At 35.7% G+C, this 16604-nt stretch overlaps 2 protein-coding genes across 2 annotated transcripts; one reads left to right on the forward strand and one right to left on the reverse strand.

Annotated features, from left to right (window-relative positions):
- Nucleotides 1–531: 531 nt before the first annotated feature.
- Nucleotides 532–1757, reverse strand: cdkn1cb (cyclin dependent kinase inhibitor 1Cb). Its single transcript, XM_079603469.1, has 2 exons — nucleotides 1124–1757; nucleotides 532–1017 (listed from the first exon to the last, which is right to left on the reverse strand). The coding sequence occupies exons 1-2, from the start codon at nucleotides 1611–1613 to the stop codon at nucleotides 956–958; spliced, it is 552 nt and encodes a 183-aa protein (XP_079459595.1). The 5' UTR covers nucleotides 1614–1757; the 3' UTR covers nucleotides 532–955.
- Nucleotides 1758–4042: 2285 nt separating this feature from the next.
- Nucleotides 4043–15273, forward strand: ptdss2 (phosphatidylserine synthase 2). Its single transcript, XM_079603770.1, has 12 exons — nucleotides 4043–4965; nucleotides 6485–6586; nucleotides 7958–8040; nucleotides 9862–9929; nucleotides 10029–10163; nucleotides 10884–10934; nucleotides 11067–11180; nucleotides 11268–11386; nucleotides 11471–11585; nucleotides 11666–11811; nucleotides 12342–12527; nucleotides 13920–15273. Exons 1-12 carry the CDS (start codon nucleotides 4865–4867, stop codon nucleotides 14080–14082), a joined length of 1383 nt encoding a protein of 460 aa, XP_079459896.1. The 5' UTR covers nucleotides 4043–4864; the 3' UTR covers nucleotides 14083–15273.
- The last annotated feature ends 1331 nt before the right edge of the window (nucleotides 15274–16604 follow it).

Raw genomic sequence — 16604 nt, forward strand, 5'->3', positions numbered from 1 at the left:
TTTTTACTGTTGTTAATGTTAGTTAATAAAAAGTAATTCATTGTTTGTTCACAGTGCATCAACTAATGTTATCAAGTAAAACTTTTGGTTTTAATTATGTACTAGTAAATGTTTACATTAAAATGAACTAAGATTAATACATTTTAGAAGAATAGTTAATTCTTATTTCATGTTAACCAATCTAGTTAGCTTAATGTTAACTAATGGAGCCTTATTGTAAAGTGTTACTGACTTTAGCTTTATTTCCGTTTAATTTTCTGTTCCTATAAGCTTTAACCTGATAAAATCATTAATTTATTAATTACAAAGCTGTAATGGTACATCATTAAAATGACCCAAATAATAATGTTATCCTCAATATGTGTTCCTTAAGTTACTAGATGTTTTGTAAGACTAATTGTGATCATCTAGACCCCATTCAACAGTGTATTGAGTGTATTTGCTTCTGTAAAGGTTTAGATCACAGTAGCCTGTTATTTGACTTATTACAACTTTAACATACACATTTAAGAAATAATTCACAAACTGGATGGGACGCAACATACATTTATATATACACATTTATCAAAAGCAACATCTTTACAATAGTGACATATGGCTCAGGATCAAGAAGAAAAGATACATTTTTCAACCACATAAGTATAATCTTCTTGAAATGTAAAATAAAATAAATAAATAACTTAAGCAGTTACAAAAAATATATATACACTGATATATATTAGTCAACAATAAATAGGCTTACTTGTCCTGACTTTAATTTAAAGTTACTTATCAGTTGTGTAAAGAGCAACCAGCACTGCTCCTATTATTTAACCGAACATAAATCCGTACATAAATAAGATTCCAAAATCACATTATCACGTAATAACGTGGGTCAGACTCTGATACGTCATTACTTCCGGCCTTTTCCCGCCACCACGGACTGCTGCGTTTTTTTCCTTCAGAGGATGCGTTTTCACTTCATGTTCCTGCTTTCCTTGTGGACGCTGTCCGTTTTCTTTCGCTTTCCATAAAAATCTACAAGAAAACAAATTCACAAGATTAAAACCGTGAACAACTTTACATGACTGTTATTAATGTTGTTACAGTAATATAGTAGTAATAACAGTCCCGTATTGTTTACCTGTAATGCGCAGGTCTGTGAGTCTCTTCGTCTGGACGCGAGCGACTGTTTTGCGAGATACTTTTCTTCGGTTACACATGGCTGTCTTTTTCAAAACTTTCATTGAACGACTTCCACATTTTGAGGTATGGGCGATTCTTTCTGTCGTGGGGAAGTCCACACATGGTCTCTTTGACACGGCCGTCTTTTCTCTGTAAAATTCCGGACAGTCCTCAGCTGGACTTTCCTCCCACTTCAACCCCCCGTTCAGCGGCTGTCCTTCACTGAAATTGAAGTTCCATCTCAGCTGATCTCGTCGAGATATTTCACGAAGTTTGGATGTCAGCTCTCGCTTCAGCTCGTCGTGATCCACGGGTCCGAACAGATTTCGGCATGTTCCCGTGTGCTTCCGTTGAGGGAGAGTCTCTGTATTCCTCTGAGGGACAGTTTCCCTTGAAGAGGCCAGTCTTTCCCCGGCGATGGAGGAGAGGCTGAGCAGGGTGGTAGACATCGTTGATAGTGCCCAGATCCAGAATAAAACGGGCCAAATGGCTGTGAAAATCCCTGAGAGCAAGAAAAATCAGTGTGAATTACACCACACGTCGTTATGACCGTGAAACTCTAGATCTGGCCGTGATTTAATCTCGTCAGATTTAAAGTACTGCGCCTTAGCAGTGTAAAACCACATGCTCCGCTCCCATTGGTCAGAATCCGCTACCCCCTTGTTGTTAGACCCGCCTCTATCCGGCTGTGATTGGTTAGACCCGCCTCTACTTGGCTGTGATTGGTTAGACCTGCATACATTCACATGTAATTGGTTGTACCCTGGTTGTACCCACCCCGTTGCCTTCCCCCCGCTCACATTGCACCACCAGTAAAATGAGTCGAATGAATGACAACAGTCTAATTAAAAAGTAATTATAATGCATGTTGGATGCATCCCGTTAATACAGCTATTAAAAGGTAAGTTCACTCAAACAAAATAAAAAATTATATCAATGGGTAAATCCCATTGTTTTTGCCTATACTGTACATGTAATTTAATTTTGTTTTTTTAAACAACTGAGTCCTGGCGTCCACTACTGAGGATATAGTACATGATTAAAATATAAATTGTCAAAAAATTTATTGTTTTTTTTAACCATTTGTTTATTGTGCTCTAAACAATTAGATAACATGAAAAATTTCAAAAAACGTTTCTTTCCTGGGTCTCAGGGGATATTCAAAATGATCCTGGCTCTTCCAAGCTTTATAATGGGAGTCAATAGTGACTGAGATTTTGAAGCCCAAAACAAGGACATTCATGCATCATAAAAGTAATCCATACGACCCCAGTGGGTTAAAGACCTTCTGATGTGAAGCGATGGGTTTTTGTATGGAAAATATCCATATTTATAACTTTATAAACTATCATCACTGGCTTACGGCAACGGCCGAATGCGAGTCTAGTTCACCTTATTTTTAAGTAATAGCTTATTTTTTAAAGAATATGGTATTTATTGCAGCCTATCCATTTTATTCATAATTTAAGCATTTGATTGGAAATTACATAGAATAAAACTATTATGTTCAAATTATATTTTCCTCGATTTTTAAGATTTTTCTTATAAAATTTGCCTTAAATTTAATTTACTGACACTGATCTTATTCTTATAATGTATTTGTCCAAAAATGTTTATGGAGATATGTGTGTTAATGTGATGTGTGTCACCTGTGCAAAACAAATTTCCTAAGGGATGAATAAAACTGAACTGATGGCAAACAAGTATTTAAATTATTATTATATTCATATAAATCATTTTTAAATGATTTTTAAGACATAACAATTCGTATTTTTAAGATTAGTTTTTAAATTGTAATACAAAAAAAAAAAACAGGCTACAAAGAATTCAAAAGTAGCAACAATAAATCAGTATTTTATATACATTATTATATATTATTATATAATTATAAACTTTTTATAATGATGGTATTGTATAAAAGTATAAACATTTCAACTCCGTGTTAATGTGACCTTCACATAACAAAAAGAAAAGGATCTGTTAAAAATCAACCGAGAAATTGTTTCTGTTCTGTAGTTTACTTTGTGAATAGTACAACAGCGCCCCCTTCCGATCACAATATAGTATTACGTCAAATAAACTTCGAGGTGAATCTTAATAAGATCAGATATGTTTATGACCTTGTTAATCGCTGGCTTCAGTCATCATATTTATATTCTGTAAACTGTAACCTATGTCTTATTGGACATATGCCTCCGAATTGGCGTTTAACAAATGCACACAAGTATCCTGAATTCTCAATCCAATCTTAGCTACTCTACAACAAGCACGTTTGACCCGCTATATGAGCTGGAGCCAGTTGCAGCAAGCCCTTAATAATAATACAATTAATCTCATACAACTCTAAATGAGAGAACCGAGCTTTTCTGAGAACCACTGACATGTTTAGACTGGCTCAGTTCTGTATTTGTGCTGACTCTGCTTTCTGTGAAGGCTTTCAGAGTTGTATGCTAAAGCAGGGCATAATGTGTTGGACATAAACAGACTGCTTACATAATGTATGACAATTATCCCAGTGAGTGTTGTCTATTGCTTTTAAAGTTACTGGTTTAATGTACTACTTATACTGTGGATGATGCAGGTGTGACAGTGTTTCCTCAATCATGTGACAGACTTTCCGTATGCTTATGTAAACCTTTCCACCTGTCATCATCCTACGTGTAAACCTGGAACAGTTTGTTTATTTGAAAGATTGTTTATGCTCTCATGTTTATATAAAGCCTAAATAAACAGATAGTATTTAATATTATAACTATCACATTGCAGCTTAACAATGCATTAAATGCATTATACATAAACAATAAATAATAAACACACACAATAGTGTGTTTATAACGGATTGTGGCTGCATCACAGAGTGCCCTTCATATTTGTGCACATGGTTTGATGACCAAAAACACAAAATTGTGACGCCGCCTATGGCATGAGCGGAAATGACGCCATGCCGCGCGACCTTATGATGATGGTTATATTTTTCTGAAGTGCATGTCACTAGAGGTGCGCGTGCGTCTGCTGCAGTCTGTAATATCGTTGGCTGATGCGCCTCCGTAGCGTTCATATTTATAAAGCTTGAAGACGTTATTTTCCTTCTGGTTCTTAAAGCTTCGCATCTACGAACGACTGTTGATCCGGTTAATGCGCTCGCGCTCCGTTACCGGCCAGTGGCGGGACGCGCGCGAGCTCCTGTGACTAACTGTGATTTTAGTTATTTTATTTCTTATTTCAGCCCGGTTTAAATCTCCGCACAAATGTGCTGGTTTAGGTAACGTTAGGTCAGGTGAATATTTGTTTGTTTGGGTTAGTTGTTGAGTTGTTGTGATTTATATAGGTTGAGTTAGTTCAGGAATAAATCTCAGCGGTAGTGTAACTTAACTTATAGGTTTTGGGTTAGTAAGGACTGAGTTGTTCTTGTTTTTAATATCAGGTGTGCTATTCAAGGTTATTTTGGTTGTAAATCACAGCATGGGTAGGTTGGGTTAGGGATCAGTCCAGTTTTAATTGACAGGTCTGTTGGGTTACAGTTAGTTCAGGTGTCAACTAGGTTAGCCTATTGCTTTAAGTTCAGGTTGTAATTATTGATGTGTTGTGTTGGGGTAAGTTTGGTTCATGTGTGTTGGGTTTAGTTGCAATTGAAATCAAAGTTGGGTTTGGTTTGGTTTAGTCCAGGTTTAGTTGAAACTACAGGTGTATCTGTGCCGTTATGGCTAAAGGTGAGTGGAAGAGGTCAGGCACAGATGATCTCCAGTTAACCGGCCGCTCTGAGTGTGAAGTCTTCGATGATGGAACCAACACATTCTTCTGGTGAGTTAACATCTCTTAACATGTTATGATAGTTGATGATTGTTTATTTGCTGATTATGCTCTTTGATTTCAGTGTCTTTCTGTGGTTTCCCCCTGTGTGAGTGTTATATATTGTATGTTGTGTGTCCAGAGGCTGTTCAGTAGTATTACAGCTTTGCTCGGCTTTTCTTTATTCTGCAATCTCAGCAGAATGACATCTCCATCCATTAAAGGCTTTGAGATGGACAGATGCTGTGGAAGACACTATTTCTCACTTATAGTTTTGCATTTATTTTTTTGTTTCATAGGTAACATATTTTCAGTACTAGGAATGCACCGAAATTATAATTCTGGGCCGAAACCTAAAATTCAGGATGCACTTGGATGAAAATAGGTCTACAGAAAACCAAAAAGAGTAACCAAATCCAGTTTGTTGGTGAAATATAAACATTTAAACAACAACTGTAATAACTTGTTTTCATGACAGATTTATTCAAACATGCATCAAATAATGAAGACAACACTAACAGGTTAAGTTCAAATGTAATGAATATGTAACACAGTGCATATTTTTAGCCAAATTCTCTTCTCTAGAGTTATTTTTTCTAGCTAGTCAAAATGTGCTACCGGAGAAACGCTAATTTAACGTCTTTTTCAGTCGCTGATTTCGGCCCTCAAAACCATTTCGGCTGTTTCAGCTGAACATTTTCAGTAGCCGAAATTTCGGTGCATCCCTATTCAGAACCGATTCTTGTTTTATTCCTGATTTTTAACGCAACAACTAAATCAGACTACAACTATAAAAACATTATTATTATTGTTGTTGTTAATATAAATAATTATATTAATAACAGCAATAATACAAATCCAATGTTTTCATTAATTGTTTGTCTTTCTTTTGGGATGTTATAACCAATATTCAGAAACTTTAAAAAAAAAAATTCTGCAACAACTATATTGCTACAACTATAAAAGAAAATAGTAATACAGTAATATTAATTCTAATAAAGTTGCTTGCGTTCATTGTTTTCTTTGTTTTAGGTTGTCTATTTTTAAAGCTCAACAGCATAGTTCACCCAAAAATAAATTATTTGACCATTAATAAATGACTAGATAAATAAATAATTTACAGTGTTGGTTTGGACCCCATTGACTTCATTTTTTTGGATGAACTGTCTTTTGAAATGCTAAATTTTTCTCATTTCAAAGGCTTTTTCTCATTTACCGATAAAAATGATATCGGTAATTATTTTCTGATAATTTTTTTATATGATTTTGTAGGTTCACAGCCATAATTGTTCTGATGAAAAACTTATTTTGACCTCATAAAGGTCAAAATGCTCCTTGAAAATCAGTTTCGAGAACTAAAGTTGCTGTAATAAACTGTTACTGATCTCTCCTTTCTACCCCTTGCGTATGTATGTTGAGGCGTGGTTGTGTTTTTGATCAACCGGTTTACCAGCCCAGCAGGTTTTGGCTGAGAAAAAAACTAAACTAACTTTTGAATACAAGCTCTCTTGTTTCGTCTTTCTATCTGCAGGAGGGCACATACCCTGACTGTGCTGTTCATCCTGACATGTGCTCTGGTTTATGTGACGCTATTGGAGGAGACGCCACATGACACTGCGTACAACACTAAAAGGTATGGCTGACATGCAGTCGGTGTGTACTTTAGCTTCAGCACTGGAACCAGAACACCGTTCAGAGCACCAGAGAATGAGACACCACCAGGAGATAAAGTTAAAGTGGTCTGATGTGGCCAGAATGTCACATGGCTGTAGCTGGGAGGGGCTTGGCAAGTCTCTGGCATTCTATTGGCTAACAGGATTATGTGTGACATCTGCTGCTGATCACAAAGTCCAGGTCACAGACTGACCCGCTGTGCTTAAGAGCACATGACCTTTATCAGAAGAAAGAGAAGCTATTATTTCTGTATGAATGTCATGTGTGCTATTATTATTAGATGTGCTAGCAAGATTTAAATGGGCCTCTAAATATTGAACTTTGTATGAAAACCATTTTAAAAAACACTATAAATTAAATAGCAACCTACAAATCAAACACTTAGTAAAGAGTGCAACAGTCGGGTTCCGGTTTTCCATAGAGGAAATTTTAAACATTAACTCGGGTGAGCTACAAGATTGTTAATGGATGGAATATACTTTTGTGGACGCCATCAACACACATAATTATCTCATTTTATTTTTTAACAGCAGAATTCCTGTGGAAAAACTCGTGATTCTGCAAAGAATCTCCACCAATCAGAAACAAATCGGCCCAAAAGTACTCATGAAGCACTTTGAATGAAGTAGAACCAGTTTCCCCAAGCTCTCAAACTACTTAAATATTTGCATGCATGATATGCATATTTTTGCAATACACATAAAATATATTGTTTTGTTTTATTGTGTATATTTATTTACAGTACCTTTCTGAAGTTGGACATTTTTAATGTTTTCTTTAATGTTTTTGAAAGAAGTCTCTTCAAGCCTGCATTTATTTGACCAAAAATAAAATTTATTTTTTTAATTTAGTGAAATATTAATACAATATAAATGGTTTTCAGTTTTAATATATTTTTTAATTAAATGTATTTATGTAATGCAAAGCTGAATTTTCATCAGCCATTACTCCAGTCTTCAGTGTCACATGTCAGGATTCATTGATAAATAAGAAGTAAAAAAAAAAAAAAAACAGCATTTATTCAACTTTGCATCATATAAATACATTTTATTTTAAGACATATTAAAATATAAAAACATTATTTTAAATTTGAATAATATTTCACAAAATTAATTAAAAAAAAAAAAATTCTCTGTATGTTTCCAAACTTTTAACCGGTACTGAATATATTTAGTATTTACCTAGCAATGCCCCAGAACACCTTAATATCATGGCAGAGAATTTTGCACAGAAAAATCCTCACATTTTATTTAAGAAATTAAGTTGTGTAGTTACAGTTCCCTTAATCAGTGTTTGTTTTTAATGTGTATTTTTTGTGTGTGTTTTTCAGAGGAATTGTCGCCAGTATTCTGGTGTTCCTTTGTTTTGGAGTAACACAAGCTAAAGATGGACCCTTCACGCGCCCTCACCCAGGTCAGACCAGCAACCTTCATTTAAACATAATCTAACCCTAACTGAAGCTAGAGCGGTAAACCGCTATATTCAAAGATGATTTAACATTAACAGAGGTTTCACATCACCTTCATGTCAACTTCGACTTCTGTTTGTGGTTAACAGTGAGGATGAGATGCTATAATTGTGAGATCCCAGGTCCCATTGGGCTGGAGAAACTAAAAGTAGTGATTTAACCACATGTTCCAGTTACAGTTGAGAATAGGTTACCTTTTCCAGTAACATGCTTTCCAACAACCAGCAATGTAGCGTGACTAAACAAATACATCATTGTTTTTCACATTGCATTACAAGCGACTGAGCTGATGCAATAACCAGACAGGCAACCTTGCAAGTAGTGTTGGAAAGACTTTATCTCAATGAACTAGTTCATAAAAAAAAAATCAGTCATTTGAGTCATCACTCAATAGTGTTCCCAGAAGTACATGACAGCGATGTAAAAACTTAATCGTTTTTCTTTGTGTTTTTGAGAATTGTTTGTGTCAAAACGATCCTCGTTCTCACGGATCAGCGAAAAAGACTAAAAACGCTGCGTTCTGCTGCCTGGCAAGTAGTTGGCGATGTCACAGGCACACAAACAATGCAGATTTGGAGTACAACTATCAAAACTGAACACAAATTTATAGTAGGGATTCACAATTTTGGAAAAACATTTAATTGTCATTTTTCTGAATGATCACAATGATTAAGCTTAAAATGTCATTAAAAAAAAAAACTCTAGGTTTGCTGTGCTTGTTTGTAGGGCTACGCAATTTGTCCAAAAAGTGTGTCAATATGACTATAAAATAATAATAATAATTATAATTCATATTTTTATGATTATTATTTCTAAAAATTCTTGCACAATAAGAACTAACTAATCAAAGGGGTAGCTTCAGCACGACTGTAGTTTAACTTTTTTTAAATTATAAGTAGATAGGATATGGTTAGAGACCCAGAGACTTTCACAGACCCAGCTTAAAACAGTGTTTCAACACAATGAAAATGTGAGAATACTGTTGTAGCAACTGTAACTCGCTTCCTCGTTCAACACATACTTTCTGTGGTGCTATGAGGGCCGACTTGCTTTGCTGGATGAGCTGGTCCTGGGGTTTTCAACACAGCACTCCTCCGGTCAGCAGAGAAGGAAGCATTCAGGCCTCTCAAGATAACTGACAAATTATAAGTTTGGTTTCCTGTCATAGTGAAAACGGTGTTGAATTTCAATCCCAGTGAAGTATGCTAGGCTGTTTTAGAGGAGAAGAGCGTCTGGCGTCTCCAACATAGAGACAGACTCTAGAGACATGGATGCAAACAAATGGTTGTAGCGATGAAGTCAAAAATGACTTAACTAACTTCCATTTCTATCCATAATTTAAGCATTTTAAAGTGCCCCTATTATGCTTTTTCGAATATAAGCGTTCATGCTGTGTGTAATATAGCGGCTTGTGAATGAAAAAAAATCAAAGTGTACAACAAATAAAGTTAATGTCTCCTAAAAGAAAGAAAGAAACCAATTCTGAACTGCTTGAAACAAGTCGTCACCAATTTCAGTCTCACGTGTGTAATTGCAAATATTTTTTTCATTCTTGAGACAGAAACAAACCTCAATAACCAGAAGGCAGATAAACTATATCGCCTAGTAGTTTAAGCTCAGAAAGTTCAGATGTGATACAGACAACAAACAACACAAACCCCCAATATTCTCCTGTACAAGATTTTTAATTGTAGTTATGAGTCTTTTACTGCATTAGTATTTTTTGTGTTTATGTAATAGTTTATGGTATGCATTTGTCTCTGCAGCTTACTGGCGTTTCTGGCTGTGTGTTTCTGTTGTGTATGAACTCTTCCTCATCTTCATCCTGTTCCAGGTTCGTGATCAGCCTCAACAGCACAACCTTACATACAGTATTTTATTGATTTTGTATCATATTTAAATGCGACATTTCTGATTTTTTTTTCTTTTTCAGACAGTGCATGATGGCAGGCAGTTTATGAAGTACATTGACCCAAAGCTGGGCGTCCCTCTTCCTGAAAGAGATTATGGAGGAAACTGTCTCATTTATGACCCTGGACACCCTACCGACCCCTTCCACAATATCTGGGTATGCATTACAACCAACATAATAAAAACAATATCGACACAGATAATAAAGATCTCTTGCAGAGGGTCAGGCTTGAGCCTGGTCACTTATAGGGTATTAAATATACATCTAATCCTAGAGATAATGTACAATCATTTGTACATTACAGAATAAACTCTAATGACTGGTTGGCTGTACATTATCCTGCTCTTACAAGGTTAAATGGACATGAAATATTGATGTATTTTAATATGAGTAGAGGCTGTAGTGTGATATGAGTGACATAAAACTAGTACATATGTGTAGGAACATCATGAAACGGCATTAATCTTCTGTAATGTGATGCATCACCAACCAACTGAATATTATATACTTTTTTATATTATTTTTTATTTTAAATCACAGTTCCCACAGGTCCTTAGTTCAGTTGTAACAACTGTAAGACAATAAATAGTCTTAAGTATCTTAAATGGCACAAGCAAAGTCTTAATTATCATTTCAAGAGGTCCTAAATTTGGAGACAGCTAAACAGGAATCACAATATAAGTCTCGGTTTTTTAGTGAATATAAATATAGTAAAAATAATTTTGACATGCCTTTGCTTAATTTTTTTTTAAGTCTGAAATGTGAGGTGTATCATTTTAGATTCATATTTGTCAAAACCTGAATAATTTGAACTTGTTAAGTTGATTTTGCATCCGAAAACAATTATTTAATTTTTTATGATTATTTTCTCAACAGGACAAAATGGATGGATTTGTTCCTGCCCATTTTCTCGGCTGGTACATTAAGGTTGGTGTCGTATCTATCTCAAGAGCATGTTGGCAAATGAACACGTTAACACATGTTTGAAATCTGCAGGCAGTATCAAATTTTTTTTATTAGAAACCTTTATTCATGTGTTTGTTTTTGTGTGTGTGTCAGACACTGATGATCAGGGACTGGTGGATGTGTATGATCATCAGCGTGATGTTTGAGTTCCTGGAGTACAGCCTCGAACACCAGCTGCCCAACTTCTCAGAGTGCTGGTGGGACCATGTGAGTAAAACACACCAGATACACCCTGTGAATCATACATCGCTCTGTTTTAAAGAGGTCAGATGAAATGAATCTCTCCTGCTGCAGTGGATCATGGATGTGTTGCTGTGTAACGGGTTGGGCATTTACTGCGGCATGAAGACGCTCGGTTGGCTCTCCATGAAGCCGTATCAGTGGCAGGGATTGTGGCACATCCCAACATACAAGTAAAAACGCATTAAACCTCTAAAAGGATCGGTCAGCTGGTAAAACACTGAACTGTAATGACATCCTGCAATTTTGTGTTAAAGGGGGAAAATTAAGAGAATCGCCTTCCAGTTTACCCCGTACAGTTGGGTGAATTTCGAATGGCGTCCGGCGTCTAACCTGCGAAGATGGCTGGCGGTGTTGGGTATTATTTTCATGGTGAGTCACATGACTAGTGCATACAATCACCGCACAGTGATTTTGAGATAAAAATGACCCTTTTTCCTCCTTATTTGTAGTTCTTGTTGGCAGAGTTGAATACGTTTTATTTGAAGTTCGTGCTGTGGATGCCTCCGGAGCATTATCTGGTGCTTTTGAGGCTCGTCTTCTTTGTGAACGTGGGCGGAGTGGCCATGCGGGAGATCTACGACTTCATGGATGATCCGTAAGTACAATCTAGAGCTGTTCCAAATGAGTTCCCTCACTAACGGTTGTCTATGTAGGCTGCTACCTTCGAAGGTGACATCCTGGCGTCACCTGACACAAGCAGCAATTTCTTTGAAGTCGGCATGAAACGGAAGTTGCGATAGTCTTTTATGTATAACATACCCTAACAATAAAAAAAGCATAGATTTGATTTTATCCATCTGGAATTGATCAGATGGTTGTGGTTTGCTATTGGTTGATCTCGTGTGAGTGGCAGGTTGTCCTCTCGCCAGTAAACATGTAAGCAGAGAAAGAAAATTCTCAGTTTCTCAGTTCTCCCTTCCATTTTTGAAGTGTGTTGCCATGTATTCAGTGATTGTCTTATTTGCAAATAATACATGCTGTGCTATGAAGATTTTGTTGTTTGGAGTGGCGTTTCTGGGACATGGTTATAAGGCATAAAGATATGACCTAGTTAGGCAGCTCACTAGGAACAGGGTGTTTTTCTTTTGTGCTTGCAGTAAGTCTAATGTATCATTTGCATTTTAGGAAATTCCATAAAAAGTTGGGCCAGCAAGCGTGGATTGTGGCGACCATCACTGTTACAGAGTTTCTGATCGTGGTCAAATACGATCCCAATACCATCATGCTGCCAATCCCCTTCTTCGTCACTCAATGCTGGATACTCGGAATCGTTCTCATCCTAATTTGGACCTTGTGGCGGTTTTTCATCCGGTAATGACCATACATATCAGTTCTTTAATTACAGTTACTGATAGCAGTATAAATGCAGATATAGATTTAATCAATTATTACCGTAATAATAACATTTGTTAATTTCTTACATAATATAATTTTTTACCTTTTACCAGAAGACAAATAAACCAAATATTTCAAAAGAATCTAACCATATTTGCAATCAAGGTTCTGTTCAGAATCAAACCCTAGCATACCATTTACTTTATCTATCTATCTATCTATCTATCTATCTATCTATCTATCTATCTATCTATCTATCTATCTATCTATCTATCTATCTATCTATCTATCTATCTATCTATCTATCTATCTATCTATCTATCTATCTATCTATCTATCTATCTATCTATCTGTCTGTCTGTCTGTCTGTCTATTAGGGCTGTCAAGTGATTACACTTTTAATCTAATTAATCACATCCCAGAAATCAACCAATCACAGAAATTACCTCCAAAAGATAATTTGAAGTCATTATTGTGTTAAATGACAAAAGCATCTAATAAGAAATTGCAAAAAGTAGCTTTATAAATAAATATTTGATTTGATTCAACATAATTGATTACACAAACTTTTAGGCTACAACAGTTTATTTCAGATCAGAGGTGGCATGAATGCATTTACACACTGCTATTACAATTTCATAAGTAATGCAATGAGTTTAAAGGGATAGTTCACTTTAAAATGAAAATTCTGTCATCATATACTCACCCTCAAGTTGTTTCAAACCTGTATGAATGTCTTTCCTCTGCTGAACACAAAGGAAGATATTTTGAAAAATGTCAGTAACAAAACAGTTACCAGGTCCCATTGACTTTTTTTTCCCTACTATGGAAGTCAATGGGACCTTGTAACTGTTTTGTTACTGACATTTTTCAAAATATCTTCCTTTGTGTTCAGCAGAGGAAAGAAATTAATACAGGTTTGAAACAACTTGAGGGTGAGTATATGATGACAGAATTTTCATTTTAAAGTGAACTATCCCTTTAATGGGGTTTAAATGAGTATTAAAGTGATAGTTCACCCCAAAATAAAAATTCTGTCATCATTTACTATCCCTGTTGTTTCAAATCTTTTTTTCTTTTTTTTTTTGGAACAAATAATTTGAGAAATATCTCAGTATGTTTTTTGTTCATACAATGGAAATTCACTGGTAGCCAAAACGGTGCCCCAAAATAATTAAGATTCATACAGGTCTGAACCGACATGAGGGTGAGTAAATGGTGACAGAATTTAAAACATTTTAAGAGAAAAATGTAAATCTGATAATACTGCAGGTAGGATGTTATTATGCTATTCATTTAGTAAAGCATTAGAAACTGACCCAGAGATCTGACTAAGATGTCAACTGACCAAGTGTTCTGCATCGACAGTGACATCACACTCCGATACAAAGAAACACGGCGGCGTAGACAGGAAGGGTCTTCGGAGCGGGACAGAGTCCCCGGACATGCCGACGGCGGCAGCAACATGGCATTGTCTGGCCGTAGCAAGCTGAACGGCAGTATGGACTCAGTCCGACAAAGGAAGTCATGAATCCATCCTTCCACACACAAACAGCCATGCGCTGCACATCACAACTGGACACACGTTTGTGTTTGTAATCCTGTTCAGATCATACCAACGCTCAATGTGTCTGTCGAGCTGCTTCCAGACAAGTGATGCCATCATTTTCTCTCCTCACGGAGAGGGTTGTTGTATATTTAGGAAAACATGTCTTTGTAGCTGTTACATAGGTGAGGCGTTTAGGGTTCGGGGTCCACTGTCCCTCTGGTTTGGGGTTTATTGATCGGTGCTATGCAGGAAGACACATTTCGATGCAGAACACTATGCAGTGAGCTGAGGGCAGAGGAAGTGCACATATAGCCATTTATGAATAAAACAATCCTTTTAAACTTGCGTTCAGTGGGTAGCTACACGGGAAACTGCTACTAAACATCTCGCATAAGCTACAAAACTATATTTAAAAAGCTTTGAGAATGTAATTATTTAATCGGCTGTATACTTCTATGTTTAGGATACTAAAGGAGGTTAGCGTGCCTGTTACACAAGCAACTCACACATGGACAATCCTTCTGACCATTTTAACATGGGTCAGTGCCATGATTGGACCAAAATTGAAGAACTTTGTTGTTCAAACCTTTCGTTTGCATGTGTGAATGTGTGCGCAAGACCATAACAGCCAAAACACTCATCTTGCTGATGCCGTTTTCATTTCTGCAGGGAAACCATAGACAGAACCTTTGGGCGTTTTGGAAATAAAAATAAATTTAAAAAAGTCATCCCAAAGCTCATGCTGTCTATGTTTAGGATCTGGTCACAGTGAGTAAGTTGCGTGCTGTTGTGTTGTGATGGTGCGTCTGTATTCTGATAATGTGCAAGTCCAAAACGGCCTGATCAATCGCCATTATAATCTTACTGTGAATGTAAACGTCTAGCACTAGTTTGACTTAAGCGCCAATGCCTGAGCTGTTACTGTGTAGTATCATGTTACTGAAGGTGTTTAGGGTTCATTTTGATTTCACTGAGGGGAAAGTTAAAATCACAGTGTATGTTCTCGTCCAAATGATCAGAATTATCTCTCTCTGAAATCTGTGTGGGACCATTTGATGATCTGTCTGCCTCTGCTTCTAGTGGTTCATGTAGACATGTTACAGCTGGGAGTTCATATTTTATAATGTTTTCAATAAATAAAAAGGGAGTTCTTACTCTTTAACTTTTTTTTAATCTATGCAGTGCATGTTTCATTCATACCGGCTCAGGGTTTCTGCGGGTCTTACATTTTTAATTTTCCCTTACACATAGAGCAGAATGTCTTTTAATGTAATTTAATGTCTCATGACATTTAATATTGCATCCATACAAAAATTATATATAAAAATATCTCCCTCAGTGTTTTTGACCTGTTTTAAATCAAGATACATTTACTTGAGATGCAATGTAAAATGAAGTAAAAAAAAAAAAAAGTAAGTTTATGCTTAAAATAAGAACAAATATCTGTCAATGAGTTATGAAAACTTGATTTTTCTGAGCCTATTGGCAGATATTTGTTCTTGTTTTAATCAAGTCACTTCATTTTGATGATCAATTTCTTTGACATCATGTTTTATCATTTTTGCATCTCAAGAAAATGCATCTTGATTTAAGAATCTTTAGACAATAGAAAAAAAGGCAAAAATACTGAGGAAGAACAGTACTTTTTTGCAGTGATCAGAAGGTACAGTAAACGTTTTATTCTAGTGGTTGGGAGCAGAGGCATTCAAGCTACTTTTTTTTGTAAAATAAATGAAAAAGTAATTAATATCTGTTCAAACTCTGAAGTGTTGCGTTTATAACTCGTGTTTCTTTCAATATATAAATATTACTTGCATTTTCTTTACTTGTTGGTCATAAAAAAGGTCTTAAATTGACCGTTATAAAACCTGCAGAAACCGTACTGGCTGTTTCTGAGAGAATTAATGTGGTAAGCTGAAGTATATGGAAAGTAATTGAACTTGTTTGATTCAAAGCACTTGCAGATTTAATTTCAGGTCAGCATTATTATCATCATCATTATTTTAGTTTTTGTTAGTTTCAAACCACATCTCCTAGTAAAATATTATTCAGTTAAGAAATTGAATATACCCGATTTAATCCATTTCCATGTCTCTTCCTTACATCATGGCTATCAGCAAGTGAGTGTTATAATATTTAGTTCTATTTTTAAAAAAGACTAGTCAATTTATATTGTTTTCAAACTACAGTTCTCAAGAAAAAGTTTCAGTTACAAAATTGAATCTACTCTTTTCTGAAGTTCCTGGTTTCAAACTATATTTCCTAGCAAAAAGCTGGGTTTATATAGAAACTGCTAGTTCATGGTTTCTTCCTAAAATAGCTTTATCCAATGGATATTGTATGTACTTAAATACTTGAAATTTATTTAGTTTTAGGTTCCCAAAAAGCATAAAATAAGTCATTATTATTATTATACTTTTTTGATCGTTTCAAACTACATTTCCCAGCAAAATGCTGGATTTATTATTTATTATAACTATTCAAGTTCCACTTCCAAGCTAAAA

This window comes from Phoxinus phoxinus (assembly GCF_949152265.1).
Source record: "Phoxinus phoxinus genome assembly, chromosome: 25".
NCBI classification, from domain to species: Eukaryota; Metazoa; Chordata; class Actinopteri; order Cypriniformes; family Leuciscidae; genus Phoxinus; species Phoxinus phoxinus.